The sequence below is a fragment of the Mus caroli genome, unplaced genomic scaffold (genome assembly GCF_978045245.1).
Source record: "Mus caroli unplaced genomic scaffold, Mus_caroli_1 scaffold_19, whole genome shotgun sequence".
Taxonomy (NCBI): domain Eukaryota; kingdom Metazoa; phylum Chordata; class Mammalia; order Rodentia; family Muridae; genus Mus; species Mus caroli.
In genome coordinates, this window is record NW_028227274.1 from 75857527 (window position 1) to 75872286 (window position 14760).

Sequence of the window (14760 nt, forward strand, 5' to 3'; positions counted from 1 at the left end):
ACTGGGATGGGTGAGATGGAACAGATCACTTCTTCAGCCGTGCATAAGAATAAAAACAAACTGGCTAGTACATAGAACAAACTAAATAATACAGCTTTGGATATATGTGGCCAGTATCTTTCATCTTAACTATTACTTCTTTTCCAAGTACTGACAGGGAATACTAATAAGTCCTTAAAAGACTCTTTTTGGGCAAATTAAGTATTCATACACATAAAAATAAAACTCCAGAAGAAAAACAGCTGATTCAAGACCAAAACTAAATCTAATGTCCTGGCAGCCAGAAAGTTAATCAGAAGGGCAGTGGGTCATTCTTCTTCAATGGTCATCAAAGACGACAGTGCAAGAAAGAATTCAGAACAATGACCACTGGTCATTCTTCTTCAATGGTCATCAAAGACAACAGTGCAAGAAAGAATTCAGGACAATGACCACTGGCACTGTTTTAATACAGAAAACGAATATTATAAAACTTCCCATAAAAATAATACTTTGGCTAACGATTAAACTACCAAACCAATGCTTTAAACTGATGAACATAATCCTTTGAAAGCAACAAAGAAAACATATACTGAATAAAAAGTTTTTTTAGGTTTCTTTTCCTTTTATCTTAAACTTATCTAACCCCTTTAAAAAGTTCAAATAAAAGCAGAGTATTTGAGAAAGAAGGGAAGGGAAGCTGGAGGCCCGCTGGCTGGGAAGTCTTCAGATAGGCAGTGAGGCTCTAAGTGTGGCTTTCAGAATGTCAGAGACCTAAAGTAATAGGATGCAAAACAAGGAGACTCCCTGAAATGACTGAGGCAGAAAGTGAAAGAAGGGTTTTAAAAGGGCAAGAGCGAGCTTACTGGGAAGAGGTTAAGAGGGACAGCCCCGCAGATGAAGAAGCATGCGTAGAGGACATCTGCAGCCCCTCAGAAGTGGCAAGGCGGCTGTCCAGAGGTAAGGCAGGGAAAGAACTGGCCAAGGAGCCATCTGGGTTGCTTTTCACAAAAGCATCTTTATTCCAAGAGTACACCTCCTGGAACTTACTGTTGCCTACATTTATTTATATATTTTTATTTGCTTCCTTCTGATTAAGAAGTAAAATGACATGCTACTCAAATTGTTACACATGGTAGCCTGGACAGTCACAGCCGTTCAATGACAGTTGGTTGTATATGGCCTGCTCTCCTCAGCAGGGTCTACTACCAAAAGAAATGGTTGGTAGGACTCATGCACAATATGTCGTTAGAGAGGGGGGAGGGGAGACCAACCTGCCTCTAGAAGCTCGCTGGTCCTCCAGGTAGCTCCTGTGTTCTGGCCGCCTACTGAATTACTGTGCTCTTGAACTACTGCAGCCGCCAATAAATTGTCCACATTTATCACTTCTGGGTCAGAGCTGGTGTCAGACATATCATAATGAGCTACAACTGGAGGTCCATCTAGGGAGGAAAAAAAATGTATACTTGTATCTAGCTTGTGGGGTAAGAAATACCTCTCCAACTAATTAAGAGCCGCTAAATGCCAGTTGCCTTAACTATCACTGCATCTGATTAGAGCTGACTTTACGCATCTAGTGTTCTGAACATGATGCTGAAGTAATAAAGATAACCCAAGTTTACAAGGATGAGGGACACATTTTGGAAAGAGGAGAGGGGTCGTACTGACTATGAGAAACAGAAGACAAGACCGTAGTGAACAATGTAACACTGACTTATTTATTTCTAAACAGCAACAGATTTAGAAAAGGTGATGACTCCACAAAGAAAATGGGGGAAACCACAGTAGACTGTTGAAATCTAACTTAATGGCTTTAGAAAAATGAATCTGTCCGTAGCTAATATTAAAAGCTCCTAGTAGACTTGGAGAGGAAAATCACATGTAAAAGTTGGCACGAGACCTCTGGTCCATTGACTTACTAACCTCCAGTGAGGCCCTTTATCCACTAACAGGGATGTTACATACTTTACAACATCTACAAAAAGACAATTCCACAAAACCCACTCTCAGGACTTTGCTTTGGGTATTCTACAAGGGAGAAAGGAGGTTTATATTTTCTTTTCCCTGAAAAAGATAAGCTCACTCAAGTAAAGGACAGCAACATTGTGAGTAGGTTTTAAAGAAAGCTGAGAAAGCTCTTTTTGGAAAAATAAGAGCATGCTTCAAACCCCAAATCCTATCACTGACTGCAGGTGAGTACCAAAGTAATTCTACTACAGTAATTCATGCTGCAATAGCCCAGCAGTCGTGCTTATAAAGTGAACGCATGCTTTCAAGTGATACCACCACCCTTTCCTTAACACAGTAGCAGAGTATTCTGAAACACTGTTGCTTCAGGAAATTCCTCTCCCCCATCTTAGAACAAGCTGAGGGGACATGGAATCCTATCCGATAGCTCGCTATGATGAGAGAGCAAGCAAACTGGTTTCTCCATTCAGATTTTTAACATCATCCAACAAATGAGTATCAAACACATGATTATGACACTCTTGCCTACGAATATATGTATCAATGAATCAAAATATATCATACAATGAAGGCTTATTGCTTCAATACATACATCCATTGTATAAACATCACTGAACAACACAAAATACGCATGGGGTATTTATCCCATATTTTTATGTGCCAACATTTTTTTAAAAAAATAAAAAGTGATCAAACATAAGAAAGCAAATGAGTTGTCAGATGCCACTTTATAAAGGACAGACACATCACAATATGAAATTCTGACGATCATGGCAATTTTGGTTGACTATTAAAAATAATTTCCAGTTCCCTTACAGGGTGATCAAGTTCACCAAAGCCCATAACATTTAACAAGATGGTAATGGATTTTAGTTCAAAACAGCAAAATTTGTTTGAGTTTTTTCTTTTCTTTTAAAAAAAAAAAAAAAGTGCATCTTTCTATAGAATTTTCGTCAGAGTTCAAAATGATTATTATGGAATCGTGATAGTGGGTGACGCCCAAATACTTAGGTACAGAGGGTGAGGGGGCCAAGTACAATATTGACTATGTGACCACAGGTTCTGTTTTTGAAAGAGCTTTTTGTGTTTCTTCAGGTGTTTGCAATGACTTATTTACTGATTACTCTAAAATTAATATAACCAATAACAATTCAGAGCCATTTATCCATGTATTCCCCTCCTCTGCCCCCAAACTGAAGAGGTCACCAGTCAAGTCAAAATTGTACTACTCCTACATGTATAATCATGCAAATAAGTATTAATGTATGTATACATGCAGAGTCACATCACCTACCCATGGGAATAACTTGTCTGAAAGTCTTCATCAGTAGAAAATACAAGCATAAACTTGTTATCTGGCTTCATTCTTGTATCTTCCATATTTCCAAACCGCACACCTTATAACTTAGCTTAAATTTAGTATTTATCATAAACAAAGACATCAATATTTTCATATCTTAAGTATACTTAACAGTTAAACTATGTTCACTGTCAGTTTTCATTTCCAATGGATTCAGACAATGACAACTTAGAACTATACAAATTTTAGTAAAGTACTTTTCCAACTTTGACTTTCAGTGAGAAAGCACGGTTAAAAGGGTTTTGTGGCCGGGCGTGGTGGCGCACGCCTTTAATCCCAGCACTCGGGAGGCAGAGGCAGGCGGATTTCTGAGTTCAAGGCCAGCCTGGTCTACAAAGTGAGCTCCAGGACAGCCAGAGCTATAAAGAGAAACCCTGTCTCGAAAAACCAAAAAAAAAAAAAAAAGAATAAAAGGGTTTTGTGTTCCGAGATCCTCTGACACAATCATTAGGAAGCCACGACTGAGTAACTGTAAGGCACTGACACCAGGGTATGGTCTCTAAAAGTATGTGATATTAGTTAACTAATGGTGACAGTTTGTGACAGATTGGTTCTCTGGCTTCCCAGAATGTAACTATTTTATTACATTTACTATGGGAGTATGTGAGAGCACACATTTGCATGGACAGGTTAGAAGACAACTTGCAGGAACCAGTTTTCTCCTTCCGTCACGTGGGTTCTGAGGGTCGAACTCGGGTCAGGCTTTGCAAAAGCACCCTTATCCACTGAGGCATTTTCTAACCCTTTATCTGCTTTCTTATAAAAACAAGGTTGAACACTGTCAGTTCACCACAGCAGAGTAAATGAGGACCCCTCCTCCTGCCCTCTTGATTATTCCTCTATGCTGTCTGAACAACTCAATTCCTACTCAGAAATTGTCTTAACTTCCAAGAATATTAAAATATTCACCTCAATAGGCCTGCATGGAAACATTAACGGTTTAAGATTCAATTATTAGCATAAGCATATTCCATACCACAAACAAGGCTACTCAAAATACATCCTCCCATCTGTCTACTGAAACCAATCACACCCATCAAAATCAGCACATAATGAATGAATTTGTTAGTTTCTATAAAACATTAAAGGTATCTCCTTATGCATGTAAACTGAACACAATTAGTTAGTAATATCAGTATGTAGTTTATTCACGTGCGACTTTCCCTCACTAATTGCTTTTGGGGGAGGACCCTGACAGCTAGGATTATAGACATGCACCACTATGTCCAGTTAAGAGAAATACTTTTGTCTTATAACTTGTTGCAATTACAAAGCAAGAAAAGTCTTTAAATCAAGAAGTCTGCCAACCACCTTTTATGTAAGAACATCAACCCAGAGCTAGGGAGATAGCTCAGTTGTCAAGTACCTGCCTAGCATGCACAAAGTTCTGGTTTAATTTCCAGCCACACAATACACCGTGCTAGGTCTACACTAAGCTCCTATATGAACAAGTTCTAATCAATCAATCTCTACACACAGGCTCTCGAGTGCGTGTGTGCACACACACGCACGCGCACACACACACACACACACACCTTGTGTACATAGATGCAAATGCACCAACCCTGAGTGTCATTTCTCAGGCATCATTCACCTTTTGTTGTAGGTTTGAAACAAGTACTGTCACTGGCCTGTAACTCTCCAAGTAGGCTATGCTGCCTAACTAACAAGCCCTAGGGGTCCTCCAAAATTAGAGGACTGAAATTAGACACTTACAGTATCACCTGGCTTTTGTTCCCTGGAACTAAACTCAGGTCCTCGTATTTGTGCTGCAAGCGCTTTACTAAGGGAGCTGCCACCCGCCCCCGCCCCCCAGGCTGGTTCTAACTTTCAAAAACAAACCTTGATGAATCTTATTGCTACTCCTAATAAATCTTTCTGATCTTCAACCTTCTCCACTGTTTGATATTAAATGTTTAATAAAATTAGTTTCTTTTTCAAATGTGTTCTAATGGAAAAAAATCAAAATCATACAAAAAAAAACAAAAATAAAATATTTCTTTAATATGCTTATTCATAATGAATTCTCCTTTCAAATTTAGCACCTAGAAGTCTATCGTTGTATGACTATACAAGGTAGTTACACAGTTCAGCTGCTTTCCTATCCTCTTGAATGCTTCTACTACTGGTCTCAAGATGCTGGGAACTACCATTAAGCTACACTCACAGCCTTTTTAAAATTTTAAGACAGGGTCTAGCCTAGGCATCTATCTCCACCCCACTTCTTTCAGAACACAGATGAAAAACCTAAGTTCCTTAGGTAGAAATATTAAAGAAATTGACTCTAAGAGTGAGTCTTGAAATTTTAGTAGCAGATAAAAAAAATTGTAATTTCTACTGAAGACTTTCAAACAAGTTACTCCCATAGTGTTGCTAGTGGCGAACAAGGGAACAAAGTGTAGGCTTCAAGAACCAAAGGAACAGGACAGACTTCAAGATACAAAGAGAGTGAATTTTAGAAGAACCTACTTTCAAAAACACTAATCTTACTATATTCTAGAATAGTAAAATACAAATTTATATTTGTAAGTGGCAAAAAATGCTTGAGAATACTTGTTTTTTCATTACCAAAGAAAAAAACACAAATCCAGAATCATTTGAATAAATAAGGAAGTAGCGAAAGAACTCTTAGAAAAGAATTATGTCAACAGAAAACAAAAGTAAAGCAAAGAAGTGTTGTCTCTGAACAAAGCAGCCTGAAGTATAAAATGCTGTGTGAGTATAATTTTCTTCTGAATAACATTATAAAGCTATTTTAATATAAAAAAATGTCAAATGGGGCTAACCAGAAACGAAATTTTATGTACTACATTTTATGTTAGGAATTATGGTGCTTTTAAAATAAAAAGGAGACAGTCTGCTCTAAACTTTCCTCTCTGCTCATCTCAGTTACTAAAAAATTTAAACTTCATAACGTTCCAACCACGGAAATAGTTTTTGGCATTACACTGTCTCACACGGATAAACAGTAAGTCATTTTGTTCAGAAAAAAAGTCGTGTGTAAGGGATGACAGAGTTCCGTTTGTCACTCTGAAAGGAGCAAAGAGGGAAAGGGTGCTTCAAGACACTCAGAATGCCCGAAAGGTTCATCAAAAGAAAAAGACAGCGTAAGGCGCCAGCGTCTGTCCAGAGAAGGTGCTGACTCAGTGAACCCAGGGGAAAGATAAGCAGTGTCATTTATAGAGATACTTAAAGGAACACATAGGCACAGAGCATTTGAGGACTAAAGCACACACACTACACATGACCAGCGAGCACAAGCATCATACTAGATTAACCATCTCTCCCAGTCTAGCTCCTTGCTAAAGATTCATTCAGTCAACATTTTACTGAGTTCTTTAAACAGACCCAGTCTATATTTTTCCATTTTCTCAAATACTCCCAGATTCTTTTAAAAGATTTATATATGTATTTAATGTATGTGAAAGCCCTATCTGCATGTATGTCTACATGACAAGAGGACAGAAAGGACAGGTCATCAGATTCCAGTATAGATGTCATGAACTACTTACTGTATGTTGCTAGGAATTGAATTGGGAAGCCAATGCTCCCAACCACTAAGCTATCTTTCCAGACCCCGACTTGTAACCAGTACAGCACGTAGACAGACTTTTATGTTTATAATGGCATTTTATCTTCCTTTCAGTACATCAATTCCAATCCTGAAAATCTCCTAAAAATACTGTGTAAAATCAATTTTTCTAACTATAAATAAATTATAACACTACTAGTTTTATTGCAGAAAGAAGATGTCTTGACTCAGGAATAGTCAATATGTGATATGAATTAGCCCATAGGAAATGACTAAAATTACAAGAGTCCTCAACAGAGTAACAAGAAACATTTCTTTTTCAAACTCTTTATTTGATCTATTAGTTACACTCCAGATGCACAGATGTATAAAGATTATAAAGAACGCAATAAAATAAAATCAGCAATTAAATAACATTCTTCTCAAATCTTGAAAGTTCTAATAAAAATTATACATTTTGTGGCAGCCATTCCCTTTTGTTTATGACAAATCTGTAAGACTGTGGTGACCTACTACAGACAGCAATCCGACCATCTACCCCGTGTTAGTGCTCTAGCCTGCTGCTCACTCTAACTTTCCTCCATGTCAAAGGAAGTAAGAACAGAAATTAAGACTCCCTCCAAAAGCATAGAAATGAAGTCATTTTCAATGCTATCTACATTTATTAATTTATATACCTTCTAGATAAACCAATACATTTCTTGTGCATACTATGATTAAAGGCACCTATGCCACTTTTGAAGAGGATTTGAGACGAACCTAAAAGAATAAAATTTATTTAATAACTGTATGAGTTTAATAAATTTGATAGTTTAATACTATACATTCTAACACAAAACCATCTCACCACCCCCATGCATTATTTAAACCATTTTCAAAGTATAAACTAAATAAAATATAATAATACTTTTAGAAGACTGCTTTTTGGTAAAACAATTTGCCTTTAGTTTTTATTATCTACTTATGAGGATAACAAGACACCTGCATACCATTTTTCCTATAACTGTAATGTAACTGCCATTAGGCAAAGTCAACTACAATACTAAAAATGAAACTTAGACCTGGTGTGATGGCACACTATAATCCCAGAACTCCAGGTGCAGCCAGGAGTCCAAGATTATTCTTGGCTACACAGTAAGTGCAGGCCAACCAGCATTATAGGAGACCCTGTCTTTAAAATAATTAAAAAATTAAGAAAAAAAAGAAGAAGAAAGTTATCAATAAGAGCTGAGCAAGGTGACAAAGCCTGCAATCTCAAGATGGAGCAACGCTAAGGCAGGATTACAGGTTCAAAGGCACAACGAGGCCTTGTCACTAACAAAATAAAAAGTTATCAGTAATATCAATTTAAGATGCCTTGTTGAACAAAATGATATACTATGTACCTTTTTCACTAATGACAGTGTACTTGTTTGAGTTGCATACTGTTTTCATAAGCTGAGAAAAACCTATACCCAGAGGCCCTCTTTTAAAACCTGCATGACAGTAAGCAAAATAAATTCATTTGTGTCTTGGGGGGGGGGTTGTTTGTTTGTTTGTTTTGCCTTTTAAAGACAGGAACTCATTATGCAGCCCTCACTGGCCTTGAACAAGCTGGCTTAAAATCAACTTGCCTCTGTCTTCTAAGTACTAGGATTAAAGGCATGTAACACCATGCCAGACTAGCTCTCTTATATTTTTTTTATTTGGCCTGTTACCAATAATTTATGTCTAAAGATACTGTCTTAAAAGAAAAGTCTTTCCCCACTCCATTTTAACTAACTACCATATCTAAGTTTATATGTGAGCAGACCATTTTCTCCCCAACAACCCACCTTCCCTGTATGTTAGGAAGCAAGGAATGGGTATTGCATTAATGAAGGTTTGGATCCATTCTACCAGTATAGACTACAACACAGGAATTTGCCTCTAGCCACTCATCAAATATAATTTTGCTGACTTCAGGATTAAGCTGATAGGCATATATGTGTATATGTGGCACATCCCTGAGATCAGACTCCTTTTTGTTGCTCAGGAAAAACAACAAAGCAGAAAGAAATGAGCAAAGAAAGAGAGGAAACAAGGAAGGAGGAAGGGAAGAAAGGAGAGAGAAAATTAAGGTAAGTTTGTTATTTTAAGAAAACGTCATGCTGGGGCTGGAGAGATGGTTCTTATAAAGTCAGGAGCAGCTGCTCGTCCCCAGTACTCACACAGTGGCTAACAATCATCTGAGACTCAGGTTCCAGGGGACCCACTGCCTTCTGACCATAGAGGGCAACAGACTTTCCATGGCACACATGCATTCATTTGAGCGAAACACTAATACAAATAAAAATTTTTTTAAATTAAAAACTCATGCAAAATATTAAATCCTAAGCTTCTAATTTCTCATGTATTCTAAACTAAAATTTTAATTGAACTTTTAAAGTTACCTCAATTTTAATATATATATAGTTGTTACTGTCTCATAAGTGGCTCTAATAACCAGATTACTTTAATCTGCTAGTTAAGATTCTCTTAAAATTATTTGGTATAAAATATTTCAAAATGCTAAACTAGTAAATACCAAGGAGAAAACAGACTACAGAAAGACTGTCAGAAATTGTTAAAACTTAGTGAGAGGGTTATGGTCCTTTAGATGTCACAATGCAGTGAGGAAATAAACTGGCCAGTAATATTATTAAGTGGGAGCAAAAACATGTTGTCAATAAGTCTTCAACTTGCCAGGCATGGTGGCGCACACCTTAATCCCAGCACTTGGGAGGCAGAGGCAGGCGGATTTCTGAGTTCGAGGCCAGCCTGGTCTACAAAGTGAGTTCCAGGACAGCCAGGGCTATACAGAGAGAGACCCTGTCGGGGGGGGGGGGGGTGTCTAATTCTCTATCTATCCCATGACAAAAAAAGCACAAGTGAAAACACCCACCGATAGATAAAAGGTAATCCTATGCACAGATGTTAAGAGACAGAACAATCCAGATAAAGGATGGCACTCCCATATAAAAGCATTTGAGCAATGCCTGCCTTAGTGTTGTGGGCTGAAAGATGCTTCCTGCCAGGACTAACCCTTTACAGGGTACAAGTAAGGATGCAGTTTCCATCACTGTTTTTAAACTGCTCTGCGACTACGGGAAGTCACAGGAAATGAATGGTAGACTACCAGGCACTTCCATAACAGCTACACTGGGGCAATTTTAATAATCCAGTTCTTTAAATGTCTACAGTACAAACTCAAATTATTTTAAAGGAAGAATTTTGAATCTGTGCATTCTGGAAATGATGCTATCATTAGAGTAAATCTATTCTCAAAACAATAATCCTTAAAACAGTATTAATGTATTATTTTTAAGGCACTGTGTGAAAATTAAATCAGAACAAAATTTCTGTAGGTTTCCACTGCAAAATTACCCTTAAGGCTAAACTCTTCAAACTATATAATGCCAAGTCTTACTCTAAGATAAACTTAATACTTTAGTATATATTCTTTGAATTAAATCAGTGTTATGCAGTTTCCTCTTTCTACCAAAACTCACTTCTACATCTTTATCCAAACTTTGCAAAAAAGACTTCCCAAAATGACAAGTGTTTAACATCTCTTCAAGAACTTAAAACGTCAACCTATCACTTTACAGTGTCAACTATTACTTGAATCTCCCAATTCATTGAATTTTATCCTTGTTTTATAGATAGCCAAGGTGGTGGCACATGCCTTTAATCAACATTCAGGAAGAAAAGGCAGGTGGATCTCTGTGAGTTCAAGGCCAACCTGGTCTACATAGTGAGTTCCAGACTAGCCAAGGGCTACAAAGTAAGAAACAAAACAAAACAATCTATAGAGCTCTAACTCAACAATAAAATGAGACGATATCCAGTCACTGCAATCAATACCAGCAATAATTTTCTTACATGCTAGTCCTAAAAGAATTGGTCTTTTTATTTTAAAAATAAATGTAATTTTCAGTCATGCTTAATATGTTAAATATTTTATCAGAGAGAAAAATAGAACTCATATTAGTATATGCATGCATTAGAAAAGTCACAGTAACATGCTGATATGAAAGCAGTGTTTTCTAATGTCTACAAGTCTACTTCTAATAAAATTGTGATTCTAGAATCACAAAAATTTCTAGTAAAGACAACGTAAATTTCTTTTGAAAACATCTCTCAATTTCAAGGAAAGATTGTTGACTAATTTAAAATTCAGTCAGTTACCTAAAAATGGTATGCTCCTTCTATTGATATAAAACTTAAAACATGTGGTCTCCCTTCCCCCACCTGCTTGAACCTGCTTGCTCAAGGGTGGAGTTTCCTGCTCATTCGTTCTGCTGTACCCACTGCTGGACCCTGTCGGCTTTGCTGCTTGGAGACACACACGTGTTCGTCCTGCTACTGGACCCCTAGTTACTTGGCAGGAAATTGGGATCCCTCCCCCTTCCTTTATAACTGAATGTTGAAATTAGTAAAGGTGGGCCTTGAACATGGAATCGTCTTGGCCCCATTCTTTCTTCCGCCCCGTCTAGCTTCCTCTCTTTTCAGCTCAAACTGCCATTCTCAGTTGAACCGTTCGTGTTGTGGACTGCGGGCGGGCCGCAACAAAAACACACACACATATGTATGTGTATATATTTATATAGACTGACAAAGTTTGTAACTATACTTTCACTTCAGAGAAAATCTCATCAATCATCAGAAACTCCTATATCTTTACAGGGAAAAATCTTATTGTTTAAACCTTATCCTAATAGATTGAAAATAAGGTTCATAAATTTTGAACTCATTACACAATAATAAGTATATCAATCTACAAAGATAATCTTAGGCATAAACATATTAAACCTTCCACAATTAACCCACAATTCTCATATACTTATTTTGCGAAAATTAAAAAATTACAAGTATTTCATTCAACCCTTCTTTGAAAAAGAAAAACCTTGGCTCAGACTATTCCTGTTAATTAAATTTTGCAAATATCTGCATGGTCACTAAGTGATAGCTGCTTGGCATGTGTGGGGCCCTGGTTAAAGCTCAACACCACCAATAAAGAAACAGCTTGGACCAGCTCAGTCAGTAGAGCATCTATCTGCCTGGCACCCATGCCTGGGCTGGATCCTGAGTGCCTCATAAGCTGGATGTGGTAGAGACAGGAGGATCAGAAGTTTAAGGTTCCATCCCTCAGCTATACAGTGTTCAAGACCAGCCTATGCTATAAGAAACCCTGTCTCAAAATTGTGTTGGGAAAAACAGGGTTTTTTTTTTTCCCACACACAAGATTACTGATAAATATTAAGATGAATTACAGGTTTTAATTTTTTACATATAAAATTCTAAATATCATGCCTAATTTACAAAACACAAAATATTTTTTCTTTTTCATTGATATGAAGAGAAAGGCCAAATTTCTCTCGCAAGAAAAGTAAAAACTTAAAGAACAGTTAATATTAGCAAAATTACATATCCCTAACTGAAGACTTTCATGCCAATTTAAATGTCTCTCACCATACTCCTACAAATCCTCAAAAACATGGTTTTAAATCCCACATACAAACACATCTACCATCCTGCAAGACTTTATTTTTGTGCCAGGGGCAGAGGACCGTATTAGATAGCCAGGGATGACTTTGAACTCATAGTCCCCCTGCCTTCCTCTACCTCCCCACTCCTGGTATTAGAAAGCTATAATATATGCCATGTCTAACAAGCCTGTCAATCCTGCCATGCTTATTCCCTTTGGAGACCTTTAAAATGACCAGAGATTATTTATTTTCAATCTAAGGAGTAAAAACAAAATTAAACTAATATATTAACTAAATATTTTCACTAGAAACTTTAAAACCAATTCCATTCAACTAACTGGTGTCTACCAGGGTTAATTTGAAGCTCAAGATTAAAGTTGATGTATAAATGATGAGAAATACAATGTTGCCCAATAAGGACAGTTTCATTTTCCATTGTTTCAATTCCTTACAGTTAACTAAGGACCAAAATAATAAAGGGAAAGTGCAGAGATGACAAACTCACAGTAATGTCCACAGTATTCTGAGGAGTGTGATGCAATCTTCCACAGCCCTGAGCTCAAGCTCTGAGTCATCCCTTAGTTCAGAGTATCCCCAAAGAAATCTGCCATGTCAGTTAGGAGACTGTTCTAATATCCCAGTGCCTTTGTCCAAGACACCTTTGCATACAGCCCAACATTAGGCCAGTGTTAGTCACCTTGGTGTGTAGGCACTGTATCTGCCATCTTACTACAGCACAATAAGGGTGAATATAGTCCAATGGGATAATCTGAGACAATAACTCACAGAGCTTGTCAGTGTATTTTTATACATTTTCTATCTTATTATTGTTATTAACCTTAATATGACTAATGTATAAACTAAGCTTTATAGTAGAGATGCACATACGCGGGGTAGGGGGACAGTATATATAGGGTTCGGTGCTGTATAAAGCTTACAGTATCCACTGGAAATCTTAGCATACACCCTCTCCCAGTAAGGGGGGCTACTGCACTATTTTCCTCTTGAAGAAAATCAACCTGCAGTAAAGTGGCCTTTATCATACTGCCCCCTCCCCTTAAGGAAGGATTTCCTATAACCCAGACTGACCTCAAACTCTTGATCCTCCATCCTCAACCTCTTAAATGCAGGGATTACAGGCCTGCAGCACCATGCCCTGATGTTCCACCACAGTATGTTGCATAGTATGTTGCAAAAAAGTAAATATTTACTCAAGAAAGTAATACATGCTTTTCATGTACAATATATTATAATTTAATGAAGACTGCTGACAAATTCATTAAATAACTAGGAATCCAAATGCCTGTATACTACATCCTTTCATAATCTTCATAGAAAATTTGAACAATCAAACAGGATTTGAATCAGAATGAGGTTTGTGGAATGGATGGTAAGAGAATCTCGTTACCAACTACCTATTTTTACTGAGTTGTTTTTGCTAAATTTTTTTATTCAGACTTTTCTTTTGCATGAACAGAAGAGAGAATCATTCCTTTCTACCTATTGTTGAAAAATACGTTTTTATATTCCAACCTACAAAATAAAACACAAGCTAAACTTGTGTTTATCAAACCGCTGCCTTGTGTTTTAAATACTGTTTTGTTTGTTTTTGGAAATGGTTTCACATAGCCCAAGCTAGCTTCAAGCTCCCTCTATAGCTGAAGCTGGCTTTGAATTCTTGGTCTTTCTGCCTCCCTATCTCCCAAGTGCTGGGATCATGGGTATATGCCCCACCAGACTCAGCTAATACCTAATTGAAAACAAAACAAACAAAAACCTGTTTACTATGCAGTCTTTAAGTAGCATCAAAAGAAACTTTTAATACCAGAAGTATACTCTTTGCTTAATCCATAAAGAAGACAATACACTTTAATGATAAGTTCATAGGTGATTCAGAAATTTTCTCATTTTTAGCAGTATTAACTAGAAAACTACTGTCTTTGGGAATTCTAGTACATTGTCAACCTTCAAACAGGCAAGGAACATAAAAAGTAGCAAAGCATTGTGTGGCAGTACTGGCAAGTTGGGCATCAGCATTTAAGCACCTGACTGGGTGAGGGGGAATTCTTGGAGTAACCAGCCATGTTTTGGGCCCCTGGGTTCAAGGACTGCTCATGGTCTTAACTGGTTTCTAAATGAGTTAGTTTCCCAAATACATTCAGGACCTCTGTCTGTCTCTGTAACTTAACAAAACAATCACTTAGTCTTCTAGAACACTGCCTATAAAGTTCCTATCACACACCATGCCCCTTTGTCAAGTAATCCTAGCCATTTCCTGTTTCCTTGAGCACACATTCAAATCCCCTACCACAACAGATGTCAGCTTTGAAACACTGAGGCCACTGAACAAAATATTAATAATCTAAAAAAATGTATTTTCACCTCAACACACTTAACTCAGGAAAGTAGCAACAGCATTATTTTTGGTTTGT

The 14760-nt window shown here is 37.3% G+C and overlaps 1 protein-coding gene across 3 annotated transcripts in view; it reads right to left on the bottom strand.

Moving 5' to 3' along the window:
* The window catches only part of Ark2n (arkadia (RNF111) N-terminal like PKA signaling regulator 2N), an 88036-nt gene that overhangs the window by 22376 nt on the left and 50900 nt on the right, over positions 1-14760 (bottom strand). For 2 of the 3 annotated variants that reach the window (XM_029471786.2, XM_021150818.3), the window contains exon 3: positions 1254-1421. The exons of the other annotated variant lie outside the window; for it this stretch is intronic. In XM_029471786.2, the coding sequence (XP_029327646.1) occupies positions 1254-1421 (168 nt within the window). The remainder of the gene's footprint in view (positions 1-1253; positions 1422-14760) is intronic. 3 annotated transcript variants of the gene reach the window in all.